The 14089-nt window shown below is 35.4% G+C and overlaps 1 protein-coding gene across 1 annotated transcript in view; it reads left to right on the top strand.

Annotated features, from left to right (window-relative positions):
• Window positions 1-14089, top strand: part of LOC139122113 (uncharacterized) — a 45235-nt gene that overhangs the window by 27156 nt on the left and 3990 nt on the right. Inside the window, exons 2-13 of the mRNA XM_070687543.1 lie at window positions 5880-5976; window positions 6885-7026; window positions 7717-7828; window positions 8252-8340; window positions 9203-9376; window positions 9657-9733; window positions 10710-10839; window positions 11431-11481; window positions 11872-12031; window positions 12404-12580; window positions 13001-13080; window positions 13614-13836. Coding sequence (XP_070543644.1) covers window positions 5880-5976; window positions 6885-7026; window positions 7717-7828; window positions 8252-8340; window positions 9203-9376; window positions 9657-9733; window positions 10710-10839; window positions 11431-11481; window positions 11872-12031; window positions 12404-12580; window positions 13001-13080; window positions 13614-13836 — 1512 coding nt within the window. The remainder of the gene's footprint in view (window positions 1-5879; window positions 5977-6884; window positions 7027-7716; window positions 7829-8251; window positions 8341-9202; window positions 9377-9656; window positions 9734-10709; window positions 10840-11430; window positions 11482-11871; window positions 12032-12403; window positions 12581-13000; window positions 13081-13613; window positions 13837-14089) is intronic.

The following is a 14089-nucleotide window of genomic DNA, read 5'->3' on the forward strand; positions in this document are numbered from 1 at the left end:
TGGCGCCAAACTTGCAAAGAGCGCCAAAATGTGAACGCATCGCCAAAACTGTAAAAAAGTGTCGACGATTCAATCTAAGTACAAGAAACCAACGGATACGTTGATTTTATGCTATCTAAGTCAATATATACGGGTTATGTGGACATATTAATGATTTGACCTCGACACATGAGCCTGTACGCCAGCAGATTTCGATCGATATTCTATTGAAAATAAATTGATACAATGTGCGCTGTCGTCACTAGCAACCGGCCGAAGGCACTCTCAGATAGAATATATGCTTCGCGGAATATGAAACATTCAGGCATACGTTCGTCCCGCAGTGCGATGTGATATATTCAAAGTATGATGAAATCTTCAATTGTGTATTTTTGCAGCTATTTTAGCCACTTTTTTTCTGGCCACTGCATGAGCTATCAAAGATTTCCACCTTCTTCATCAACATATGTCAAAAATAGTTATTCTCTACCTAAACACAGCGGAGCTATATCAGCCGCTAGGTCGCTTGTTTTACCTTAATAGTTGAGGAGTGAGTACATACACAGAGATTTGATAAAACCAAACTATTTTCTTTGTACATTCAACAATCACATCATCTCAATCAGAAAGCCAATTAATTTATTACACAACAATGTAGCGTAGTCTCCTTACTGGCCTGATTAATTTGAACCTGTTATTATGCTTACCTAGTGATTGAAGTGTATTAATTAATTGAGATAGACACTTACTGTTCATCTGTGATGGGACAACACAAATACCATGGTGTTATTTCCTCTATTTGCTGATATAGTTTGTAGTATTACCTCAGTGAACCATTAATGACTTTAATTCTTAAATTCCAAAAGACAAATCTGGAATTATGAAACAACTTAGTATGACAGACAATGCATTCCTTCACATGGAGAGCTAAACTGGAAGTACTCTGGTATGGAAGGTCTTGGATATTACAGAAAATGACAACGATAACAGTGTGATAGAAGGAATGTGTTCAGTGTCTGTGATGTTCTGATTTTAGATTTGTTCTTTGAATTGAAAATCCTGAATAATAATGAAACAAAGATAATTAATGGATGCACTTTTGTTTAGCACAGCAAAGTGACCATGTATAGCAGAATAGATCATCAACAATGGTGGTTCAAATGTTATTTTGAATCTCATTAATTTCTTCAAAAGTTGATAGGCATATTAAGTCAGTCATATGGAAAATAGAAGTAGATATTATTATACCGAAGATAACTATGCATGAATTTGAAATTGGAATACATGCATGTATGTATACTGAAGTATTCTGATCAGCTCTGTGAGTCATTCTCCCAGAGCACACTCAATAGTCTTACTTGATGAGGAGTAGGGTGATATATATTGATTGGCTACTGTGGTTATGTATGTATAATCAAAATCTCTGCTGTGAATCATGTAATATACTGTACACATGTGATGAGTTGGTGTCTGATAAGACTATGTACAAACTTCATGTAACTGATGTTGATATAGATTTCAGTCACTATCAAAGCAGTACCTTAAGGTAGCTACATACCTTTTAGACACTTTCAGATTTTTATTTTTTTCTCAATTGAACACGTCCCAAACCCCAATAAAGTATACATTTTCTTAAAGCCCTGATATAGAGCTATCCGACCAAGCACAGTACACGGTCATTATTTGCATAAGAGTCACGTGACAAGCGTTTTGCTGAACCTTCCAAAAACCGGTTTTTCCCGCCTTATGCGAACACGCTGCAAGATTTCCGGTTGGAATTTCTTCATTGACAAGCCTTGACAATATCCTTCAAAACCGTGTCTGGGATTTTCTTGATATGCCTTTGTTTTTTTTAATGCGCTCTTAAAGGTGTTAGATGAAGGTGCTTTTCAAGGAATTTTAATTATCACGCCATATAATTTGAATGGAGCCTCCGGGAAAAAATCGCAGACACTGTTTTGAAGGATATTGTCAAGGCTTGTCAATGAAGAAATTCTAACCGGAAATCTTGCAGCGTGTTTGCATAAGGCGGGAAAAACCGTTTTTTGGAAGGTTCAGCAAAACGCTTGTCACGTGACTCTTATGCAAATAATGACCGTGTACTGTACTTGGTCGGATAGCTCTATATCAGGGCTTTCAGAAAATGTATACTTTATTGGGGTTTGGGATGTGTTCAATTGAGAAAAAAATAAAAATCTGAAAGTGTCTAAAAGGTATGTAGCTACCTTAAATGAAATAACTGAGAATTTCAATCTTTGTCATCGATCTGACCCTTGTATAGACATTGTTTTGTAAAACTTGATGTAAACATCAAAATGAATGTTCCATCATCCATTTGTCTTCTCCTGTGAATTGTGTACGGCATATGTCAGCAGAAAGCTGTGACTGATATGCATTGTATTTTGAAATTTCCTGACTATAAATTAGACCAAAGTAGTTTCGAAAATTACTCAACAAAATATGTTGCTATTGTGGATAGCAAAGTCTGTGGAAGCAATTCATGTGCCAAATTGTTGTGTTAAGTATTTGTTAAAATGTCCCAATTGTTCCCAGGGACAACGACAAGTGTACCAATGTACACAGTAATTTGGAAGTACTTGGTATATGGTTGGATGATATCCATTGCTTTACTCCATGTAATTCTAGACTGGCCCCAGTCACTGGCTTTCTTCTGCAGCAGTTACTAGCTGATAGCCATTGCCTTCACTCAATGAACTACGCAACAGATGTGCAGTACAAAGTCTATTCATTCAGTTTACTCTATATATTAATATTTATATGGCCATGGACTGGGGAAATGATATCCCTGCTACCATATTTCACAGGTAGGGCTTAGTTTGCCAAATTGCTGACAATACTACAATCTAAGAAGAAGAAATACTGATACAGTCATTTACAAATAACCTCAGCAGCACACTATTTTTTAGAGATGTCTGTCATATACTTCACTGTGAATTTGAAAGTAGGGACAGAATGATTGATATGCAACTATTTTGTGTGAAGTCCACTTTTTGGTAAATTTTGAAAAGCTTGGAAGAACATGTACAAAACAAGATAAATGTTACAGGTATACTGATAAGAACAAACAAATGCATACATTATAACTTTAGTGCCTTGAAAGTGAAAGGCTTACATGTAAACGTTTGCTCAAATTTTCTTCAATGAAACTTTTTATATACCTTACTGAATCAAGAATAAAAATCAGGGGTCACCATACAAAGTTTGGTGCTGAAGAAACAAATTACCTAACATTTACTGATATTTGAAATTCAAAATGGCAATCATCACTGTGTTAACTCTATGGGGAAAAATTAAGGTTATTGATTTTCAAGAAACTCAGACAAATTTTTTTCTTATTCTAAAGCGCTTTTAAATGAACCCCACCATTACAGTGATTACAGTGGTAGAGCAGAAAAGTGTTGAAAAAAATTGAGAGTCAAAATATCTATCCCCAGGGTGCATTTTACTAAAAGTGGAGTGTCCTTATAGCTGTGATTATATATCTTGCTTGTCTGGACAATTTTGAATATACAATTTATAAACACACATAATTCAAAACTCTAATCTCACTGTAAACTGTACTATTTCACATTGATAATCTATTCCATTGTCCTACATCAAACACAGTGGTTGAAATTCTCATCTAGCAAAATGTAAAATACATCAAACGGGCCAGATGGACTCTCAGAGTTGAATTCAAAATGATTTGTGTTTTGTATCCGTGGAAACTGCAGAGGGCATACTTGAAATTAGTTGATGTACTCACAGCATACATGTAGCGGAGAAATGAAATGATGAAGTTTGTGCGTGTTTGAGTATTCTGTGCAATCGCTGTGTTTGAGTATTCTGTGCAATCACTGTGTGTTTTTTGTTTGAGTGTCTCTGTAATTGATGTGTGAGAATAGTAATTATATCAGCCTTGATCAGTCTGTTTATACCAGTAAATGTGTGAATTAGTGCTATTACAATGTACCTGTATACAAGACAGTTATTATTTATACTTTGCAAAAACAAATCTTATTTTGGGACATTTCAAACCTAGATTGACTTCTGTAAAGCACTACATTGACTAAAATACTGCAAGTGCTAGCACCGTAAAATTATGCTGGATATGGCATCACACATCTTGAGAAGTCTCCTGTGAGTGTGAAAATGTTGTCTTTACAAAAAGGCATAATACCTGAACTTACGGCTGATAGCTCATTCCTACAGAACACAAGTTTCATTTAGTACTGTATAGCAGTACAGATTTACCATGGTGTAGTGAGCACTTCATGTTATTGTTGCTATTGTGACAAATCTGTATTTCCTATCCCAAACTGCAAACTTCAGTCTTTATATTTACATAACTTACATCGCTACATGTCAATCATACATATAGATCTAACATTTTGAAATGGTCATTTGCTTTTAAGCTGAGTCAATGGAAGGTTGAATCAAATTCTCATTGCAGATGCAATGAACATGGACAATAAAGTTTATTCATTCTTTCGCAGTTTTTACATTTTACGTTTCTATGACATCCCTGCAAGCATTGTGCTCAACTTATACATTGCTTATAAAGGATTCTAAAAGTATGTAATTTGTCATTAGTTACTTGGGAAACTCAGTGTGTTTTTGTCTTCAACTCTCTCTTGATTCTTGCTTTGTAATCTATTACTATGTTTCATCGATTATAGAGATAGCATTTGTATGGTTTCCAATTGTTATGAATTGTACAGTACCGTATATAGCAATTTGTACTTATTTCTCAACATTCGAAACAGGTAGTTTAGCCATCACAACACACAGTGTTTGACTTCTCATACTGGTATCTTGATGCTCTACATGTATAAGTGAGGTTTGACTTTCAAATTTCCTCCAAATGTAAGATTAATGACAGACTTGTTGACCATATCGGGGGATTATTATTGAAAATTAAGCCTCACAGCAGCTATCTATAATTTAAGTCAATTTCCGACTCATCAATGATCCCTTTATCTTCTTGAAATGAAGAAATCCTTTGATATTTTCTGAGTTTTCCATCAAAGAATAGAACTGAGAGCCATAGACCTTGTCATATCCACCGTAAGGTCAAGATACACTGAGGTCAACATTTCCTGACAGTGTTCCGGAAATTGCACTTAACCAACCATATTTAACAACTGCCTGATTTAATCCCACATGATAAAGGTTTCAAGGCAAACCAAATCTGATTACTTGACGACGTGATGTGATTTCAGTAATTTGTATGGTTCATTTCTGTCCATGAAAACTGTATATCTTGGTAGCCATGACGATGGTCTTTCCAGCTTGCTGCAGGTGTTTGCTTTGCTGTTTTTACAAGTGTTTGACATTTCAACAAAGAATTTGAATGTTGCTGACGTGTTCCAAATACCAATGCATCTGAGATGTAAAATAAATGTGATGTTAAACATACTTTATTTATCCGTCTAAGTGCCTAGGATCCAGGGAATGTAACTTTCCTCAGAATTTAGGGGGATACCCGCTTAGCCAGACCCCAACCCGTCCTGTTCGCATATGATCGGTTTTATTGCCATTGAACAAAAGGCATAAAATGTGATATATGCTATGTTGTTCAGAATTTGTAATTTCTGATGTGAAACCATAGACAGAGAAACTATCTTTGGTCAAACACATAATAAACAGCTACCAAATATCTAAAGAAACCACTGCCAAGGCAATAAAAATGTATGATGAATAAGACTCACACACAACAAACATTTTAAAATTATTCATTTCCTATTCACCCAAACCCTGTGACAAATCAGGGTAGACACTTGCCTGAACATGGATGCTTACTCTAATAAATTATTTGAAAAGTAAACATGATATTAGAAATTTTATGTAGATTTTCTAATCATCAAAAGATGATAACTTTGTTTTTGTTTCTTTGAAAGGTATCTTCAAGTCATACATACAAGAGCAACACGAGAAAGACATTGTGAATGTCCTCCTTGAAGATGATGACACAGCTCACTATGCAGTCAAGATAGAGTAAGTTACTTTCTAATGCTTATCTTGATGCAGTATGGATCATACATTGCTCAAAACACAGGAACTTTCAAATGTTGTCTGTGAAAATCAACTCAGGTTTCACGTCATGAGAGGATGCAATGCTGATGTTATTTAGTCTGTGTGTAGGATGATGATGAGACAGTTATGAAAATGCAAAAGAAGTATTGATTCATCAAAATTTATGAAACATGAAATTGTCTGCAGCATTTTCCATGAAGTAATTCCGGAGCTTTTGGCTAAAATTCTACGCATCTGATGTCTTGTTTGCATTAAAGTCTGCAAATGGAAAGCTGAATTTCTTAGTCTAACCGTTGGTGGTGCTGTTTTAATAAAAGAATTAGTGCAAGCATAGAAGTGGGGAGAAACACCAATTAGCATTTGAATCAGAAGTGTTTAACTCAACTTTGAAATTTGCTTGTAACCATAGTTGCTTTTCAAAGCTAGTATTCAGCATTTGCTTGCGTCGATTTGGAATTTGAACTAAATTTCTTAATGTCAGTCTTGTGCTTGTGTGTGTGTGGTAGTTGACATTATTTTGCAATGGAGAAAACTTCCTTGCAGTAGTGGTTGTTAGGTACAATGCCATGCCGGTACATGCCTTACAAAGCCACACTCTGACCACTATACATATTATGGAAGGGCATGTCATCATTTTACTGTCAGTCATTGTCAGTTGTACACACTATTTCATAATGTACTGTATTATTGAATGACTATAAGTTCAGACATTGACTTTTACAAAGCTTTGTCAATCACATACACGATACATGTAGTCCGTTTGTATTTTTCTTGACATTCTGTCACACTCCTTATGAATCTTAATATTCTAGTAACTTTTCGCTTTAGCAGCAATCTGAAAGTAAACCAACAGATATATTTTTTCACAGTGTGATGACTCTCTTTGAAAGCAACATGGAAACCAGTGATCTATTGTTGTCTCATCCGTTGAAATTGCTACCCATTTTTGACTCTGCATTGAAATCTGTTGCTATGGTAACTTACAAGGACCACCCTGATCAGAATGAAATGGTGAGTGTTGCAAAAAATAAAATAATTACACTATTGAAATTTTATTATATTTGCAGTGTTCATGGCCGATACAATCTGCCAACAAAATGACACAGACGCTATCATACCATTGCTATGGTACTTGTGTGTACGGTGTATCTCCAGTTTATCAAAGAAAGTTAGCATTTCATCTCATTTATAAACCTGACAGTAGAGCATGTTGCCAAAGCTTTGTCTTCATTTACCTTCTCACAACATGATGATTGCAATATTCTTAGTTTACAAATCTTTTTAGCATTACTCACAATGAGTAGACTCTGTTTCCATTGATTAATGCTGTGTTTACATCGTAGAGTCAAGAATGTCACAAATCAGTCAGATGCAATGAATCAAAATCAGTTTGTGTGGAAGTAAAATGTCAAATGGAAGTCAAATGTGGAAGTAACGTTTCAGATGATTATGGAATTCGTCAAATAGCATTGAAAGTGCAATTACAACAGAGCTTGCTAGTGGCTTTCAAATTTCTCAAGACACATTTACTGGGCCATAATGTATAAGATTTTCAGAAATGTTTATACCATGTTAGTCAGTACATGTAAACCTGTCTTCCATCTTTTATCACTGTCATTTGAATCTATTACTGCCCCACATTATCGCACACCCTCTCATTGCCATTTCTCTCTGTAACTGTTTTCTCACCATCTATGCCAGATGTTGAAGAGTAATCTGCATGCCAGACTGACAAATCTACCAGTGTGTCCAGAACTGATCAGAGACACTCTACCCAGGACATCAGATATCGGCAAATTTCTGTCAATCACAGGTAAGATTTACCAGAACAAGTCAGAGTGGTATTATCCAAATTCCAATAAACTAACTGTCTCATCAGTTTCTGATCTGTTTTAAATTCCGCACGATTTCTGTATAATGTATGGCTTAGATTTGTGAAAATAAATCTGTATTGGTTTGGAATTATGATAACGCTATTAAATATGAATATTCATTATGTATGGTTTTGCATAATGATTTGATTCTTGTCAGATATTTGAATATACTGATACTAGTACTAATTTTCATTCACAATGATTTGGAAGTAGAAAGTATAGCAAAAAAGGTAAACACATCAACTTGAAAAAAACACAAAACATCCATTCCCAGCCATTGATTCATGAGATTGATTGTACATATATGTGTGGAAAGTATCATGTTGACATGCAGAAATCTGATGATTTATGTACATCAACAGGTACTGTCATCAGGACTTCCACTGTGAAATTATTGGAATTTGAAAAGGAATTCATCTGCAATAAGTGTAAACATGTCTTCACAGTCCAGGTGAGTGAAATTCAATGGCTGAGATATGATGACTGTTAATGAGTAAAAGTCTGATCCATTGAGTGGCAGTGTGCCCTCTATGATGATTTTATGTGCAATGATGCAAACAAATTTCTGGCAACAATTTTGGTTTGTATTTAAAGATATGGTATGGGGTGGATGCAAAGATTTATACGCAATTCCGCAAATTGATGCAAACTTTCCAAAGAGAGCACACTGTTGATTAGTGAGATGAAATATATCTGTGAACTGAATCACACTATTTGAAAGATCTAGACAGGGACTTACAAAGGATCCTGGGAATGTATCCATCCAGCCAGTCTGATAAAAAGTTGAAAAGATTTATTTTGTGCAGTTGTCAAGCATTTGTTATCATTTTAAAAACTGAGAAAAGTAAAACATTGGAAGAAATAATTTATTTAAATCTTCTCATATCATTTAACGGTGAGTGTGGTTTTAAATCTTATATTACTTCAATTTTTCTTTATAATTAATAACTGAAACTGCCTGGTCTGTTATTGATTCATTTATTTTAAATAAAATTACCATGGATTTTCAATTCAGCAGAAGAAAATGAAGGACTCAGCAAAATTGATCATCTAGTTTTTTTTTTAATTTTTTTTGAATTTACTTTGTTACGTCCAGAGCTTTATTGATACCAGAATCCCCCAAAAAACTTTTCAATACCGCCTACATACTTTTCAGTAAGTCACAAGTTTTTATAACACTAATGTAACTAAGACATATGCAGCTCTGGCAGATAAAATGTCATATAATCCGCCACCACCATATTCCTTGAGAAATACCCTAGAATAATTTCCATAATTTTTTGAAGGTGATGTTTATCTATTTATACTTTCAGGCAGATTTTGAGCAGTATTACAAAGAATGCAGGCCTGTACAGTGTACCAATCCTGAGCAGTGTAATTCTGTCAAGTTCATGTGTCTCTCCGATTCAGGATCATCCCCGAGCAGTTGTCGTGACTACCAGGAAATCAAAATTCAGGAACAAGTGCAGAAACTGGCTGTTGGGACTGTATCCTTTGATAATGTGTGTTACTTTGTTCTCAGGCTTATTTTCTGGGAATGATACTTCTGTGGCCTTCTAGTTGGCTACATCTATAGTGCTGCCCTCTACACCTGACATACTCAAAATCTTCTGATACCAGTATATGGCAATATATTGCAGTAAGATAGAATGATTGCAAGGCATATAAAGATAATTCATGCAGGCATTGCAAAAGTTAATAACTTGAGTTGCTTTTAAGCACTATAGCAATGTTGAAAGTGATATTGTCCTTAGTTTAGTTGATCAGATACCCAGGTCAATGTGGGTGGTATTGGAAGATGATCTTGTTGACTGTTGTAAGCCTGGTGATGATGTCACAATAAGGTAAGTGTATAAATGATGAAGTTCATGGTGGTGATGCATTAGCTTATCCATGCCTTGGGGACATATATTCAGACCCTCAAATTTTTACAATACCTTTCTGGTCTACCAATTGTTGGAACTCATTTTGAAGCTCTTGGATAAAATAAAGTTTTCACAATCTTAATTTTTGTGAAAATTGATACTATTATTTCTTCCCATAGAGTTAAAGGGAAACAATCGTCGGAACTGCGCCTGTGCAAGTTTCTTGTTTACAAACAATGTATTTTGTGCACGATATCTGGATGCACCTCATTATCATAGCTGCAACATTTAAATTACTCGATGTAGATTATGACAGACATGTTTTAACTTTCATCGATAACCATCGTACCTTGGATACAGTGTTGCCATCGGTCATATAGGTCCAATACGACCTTTGAGTGCAGTTCCGAAGACTGTACCCCTTTAATACAGGGATGGTGGCCATTTTGAATTTCAACGGTCAAAAACATTATTGGTAATTTGTTCCTCTAGTACCAATATTTGCACTGTACTAATTTTATTCAAGATGATGAAAGAGAATGGTGTAAAGTGAGCAAAATTTCAAGGCACATACCCCTTGTTACTAGCTTAAGACAGAATACACTTCAACAAGAGATGACCCTTCATTAGTTTAAAATTCAGGTAAACTCAACCTGAAACATGAAAATTCAGGAGATTTTCCCATCTTCTACATTGCAAAATGAAAATGAAAGTTTGTGAAGTTAAATATAGAGAACAGGGACTGTGTCAGATTTCATATTGCTGAATTTGAAGTCATGTAGTGCTTACCTTGCTGTAATTTTCATTGTTAACACTTCATTTTTACTCTTGATTATGAAAGAGAGTAGTTTAAATTTACTTCTAGCTACATGTATGAAAGGGTTTTCAAATTGTCATGGTGCATGTATTACCTTGATTTCAATGTATCAGTAACAAGTAATGTCTGTTCTAACAGTGGTGTAATCATGAGACGATGGAGTTCTATCTATGCAGAGAGTAGACCTGATATTGAAATGGTGATGAAAGCCAACCACATCCTTGTGAAAAATGATCAGAGATCTTTGATAGCTGTCACAGATGAATTGGTGAGTTAGAGAACCCTTCATTGTACTCATGCTGAGTTAGACAACCCCTCTTTTTGCACCTACTCTGAGTTAGAGAACCCCCTCTCCTTTCACCCATTCTGGTCAGTATCATAGCCAAATACTGCTTGGCATGGAATGCATCCATGTCAGATTGCAACATGTCACATTGATATTACAATAACAAAAGTTACCTTTACAAATGAATACCTAAGCCCCATCCCTTCCCCAATGTCAGCCTTTACAGGTCAGATACATTGACTGTGAATTGGATCAAATGGAAAGCAACAACAAAAAAGCTACAGCATATGTATTTGATAAAAGCTGCAGCTGATCATATAGCCTGGTCACCGATTCCAATCCTAACACTGCTAAGTTACGACATTGTCTCAGTAATTGTTGTCTTTTATGCCTTGCACAATGATACCACACTTGTGTTCTGTCTCCATATGATGCAGTGCACTGATGTGTTTTTGTAAATGATGGTGTGTGGAGCATTCAATCTTATCAGTTCATTTGCTGGTTGATTTTCCTCCAGTCATAGAACTCTCCATGCTATCATGAATTCATTCTCACAATTCTATTACATTTCAGAGAAAAGAATTTGAAGAATTCTGGGAGAAGTATGATAGTGAACCAATCACAGTAAGTTATTCTGACATGTCCAATGATCAAAAAAGTTGATTGCTGTGAATGTCTGTGATTAGTGCATGTGTCAAAGTGCAAAATAATTACTGACACAGTGTTGTTAGTCGTACATGTATCTTTGCATGTGTCTGTTGTAGATTGTAGTGGTGATGATTGAAGGAAGATTTATCAGTAGATATGGATTTATCTTCTTTCTGCAGTTTTAAATTTTGGAAAGCTTAACATTATTGTTGAGGTCAAATTTAGGGTTGTAACATCTTCACAGTCATTCAGATTTGCTGTGAACATAAATGTCCAATCTTTGTATTTCAATGGAGGAGGACAAGCTCTCATGAAGACTTTACATAACACCATGGGTTTTAATGAAAGTTGTTTCCATGGTTACAGGGTCGTAACATCATCCTTGCCAGTTTGTGTCCTCAAGTTTATGGTCTGTATGTTGTCAAGTTAGCGGTTGCCATGGTGCTGGCTGGTGGAGTTCAAAGGATTGACTCATCAGGAACTAAAACCAGGGGAGAATCACATCTATTGCTTGTTGGTGATCCAGGTTAGAAAATACATCATTTGTACACTAATATAGTCAATAGGCTTGCCTTGGCTACTGATCACAATGGAGACTCCGTTCATGTTGTAGTACTGAGATTAATGTGCGCATATCAACTTAGAGGGCGCCATTTATGATAATGCTTATGACACCAAATTTTAAAATGCTTCAAGTTCATATATATTTGTGGTGTCTTTGTGTTTAAAACTCTTTTTTTTCATAAAATTATCAATTCTACTTATTTTATTTGTTTATCTTCCTTGAAAAAGATGAGTTTTACATCCTTTACTATCATCTCTCAGCTGTCAGAACATGCTTGAGTCTTTCTCTGCATGATTCCTGTGTATGACTCCAAGAGTGACTGTTCTTTCACAGGTACAGGCAAGTCACAGTTTTTGAAGTATGCTGCAAAAATCACACCCAGATCTGTGTTGACCACTGGTATAGGATCTACCAGCGCTGGTTTGACTGTCAGTGCTGTCAAAGATGGTGGGGAGTGGCAGTTAGAGGCTGGTGCCTTGGTCTTGGCTGATGGAGGACTTTGTTGTATTGGTAAGATTTGGAACTTAATAATGTAATGTTTGATTCAATAGTAAACTACGTGATCATTCAACATCATATCATTTAAATTTTCATTTCCAAGTTTTGATTGCTGTAATTGTAATAACGTATTTCAAATTTTGATGAAATACTACCGGTATTTATAGTTATCTCATATAAATTTGCAAGCCAGAACTACTTGTGTCTCCCAATGATATTCCATGACGTTATTATAATCTTTCTATAACTTTTGACAGCCATTTAGTCATTGTACTTGTGAAACTTTCAGTAAATTTATATCTTGATCCAAGTTAAAATATGCAATGACTGTCTACATAATAGTAACAAAAACCAATCAGCCTTCAATGATTTTCAAGGGCCTTATTTGAAAGTGGACTATGCACTGATACAAATTATTTTTCACTTTAAAAGATGAATTCAACAGCATCAGAGAACATGACAGAGGTAGTATCCATGAAGCTATGGAACAGCAAACAATCAGTGTTGCCAAGGTAATGATGTTTGATATTGAACTCCATTTTAATATCTCTATCAAGACATGACCTAATATTTGGAAATGGTAATTTCAACATTATCTTCATTTTCGGTGCCTCATTTTCAGTACATATAATTAAAGAATGCAACATTGATAATATTTAAGTTTCCTTTTGTGCCAAACATATGGAAACCATTTTAAAATATTGTTGTACCTGGAGAACACTGGGTCCATTTAAAAAGCAATGGACTAAGGGGCTTTTTACAGCTTTTTGAAACAGCTGAACCTCCAAGGATTACATTGATATGTAAAGTGGTTCAGTTTTGGCACAGCCTATTTCTTCATCAACGCATGTGTCAAAAATAGTTATTCTCTACAAAACACAGCGGAGCTATATAGGCCATTAGGTCGCTTGTTCAGTCTTGTCAAAACAACCTTCACATAACAGTACCAGTACATCTCTGTTCAATTTTAACTGAGTATCTTGTTCTTTTACCCGGCTGGTACATCTCTGTTCAATTTTAACTGAGTATCTTGTTCTTTTACCAGGCTGGCCTTGTCTGTAAACTGAACACCAGGACCACCATCTTGGCATCAACAAATCCCAAGGGCAAATATGACCCTACTGAATCACTGAGTGTCAATACAGCATTAGCTAGTCCACTACTCAGTAGATTTGACCTTGTACTTGTCCTACTGGATTCTAACAATGAAGAATGGGATAAGATTGTCTCATCTTTCATCCTGGAAGGAAAAACTCCAGAAGAACACGGTTGGTGCTTTTATAAGTACTTTATTAAGTACATGTTATTTTTAACCCTTACACTCCTCCCGGTACATGTATTCTGCTGTATAGAGATCAAAGTTTTACCAGTAAAAGTAAAGGGGTTGATACCAGACTGGGTTGCTATAAATGGTTACCATTGTTGCAAGATTTGAGTTGATACCAAGGTTTTGCAAGACCTAAATCTGATAACTTTCTCTGTTCTTTGAACACAGAGAGGGAAACACTTTCACTCAAAAAC

This window comes from Ptychodera flava, chromosome 1 (genome assembly GCF_041260155.1).
Source record: "Ptychodera flava strain L36383 chromosome 1, AS_Pfla_20210202, whole genome shotgun sequence".
Taxonomy (NCBI): Eukaryota; Metazoa; Hemichordata; class Enteropneusta; family Ptychoderidae; genus Ptychodera; species Ptychodera flava.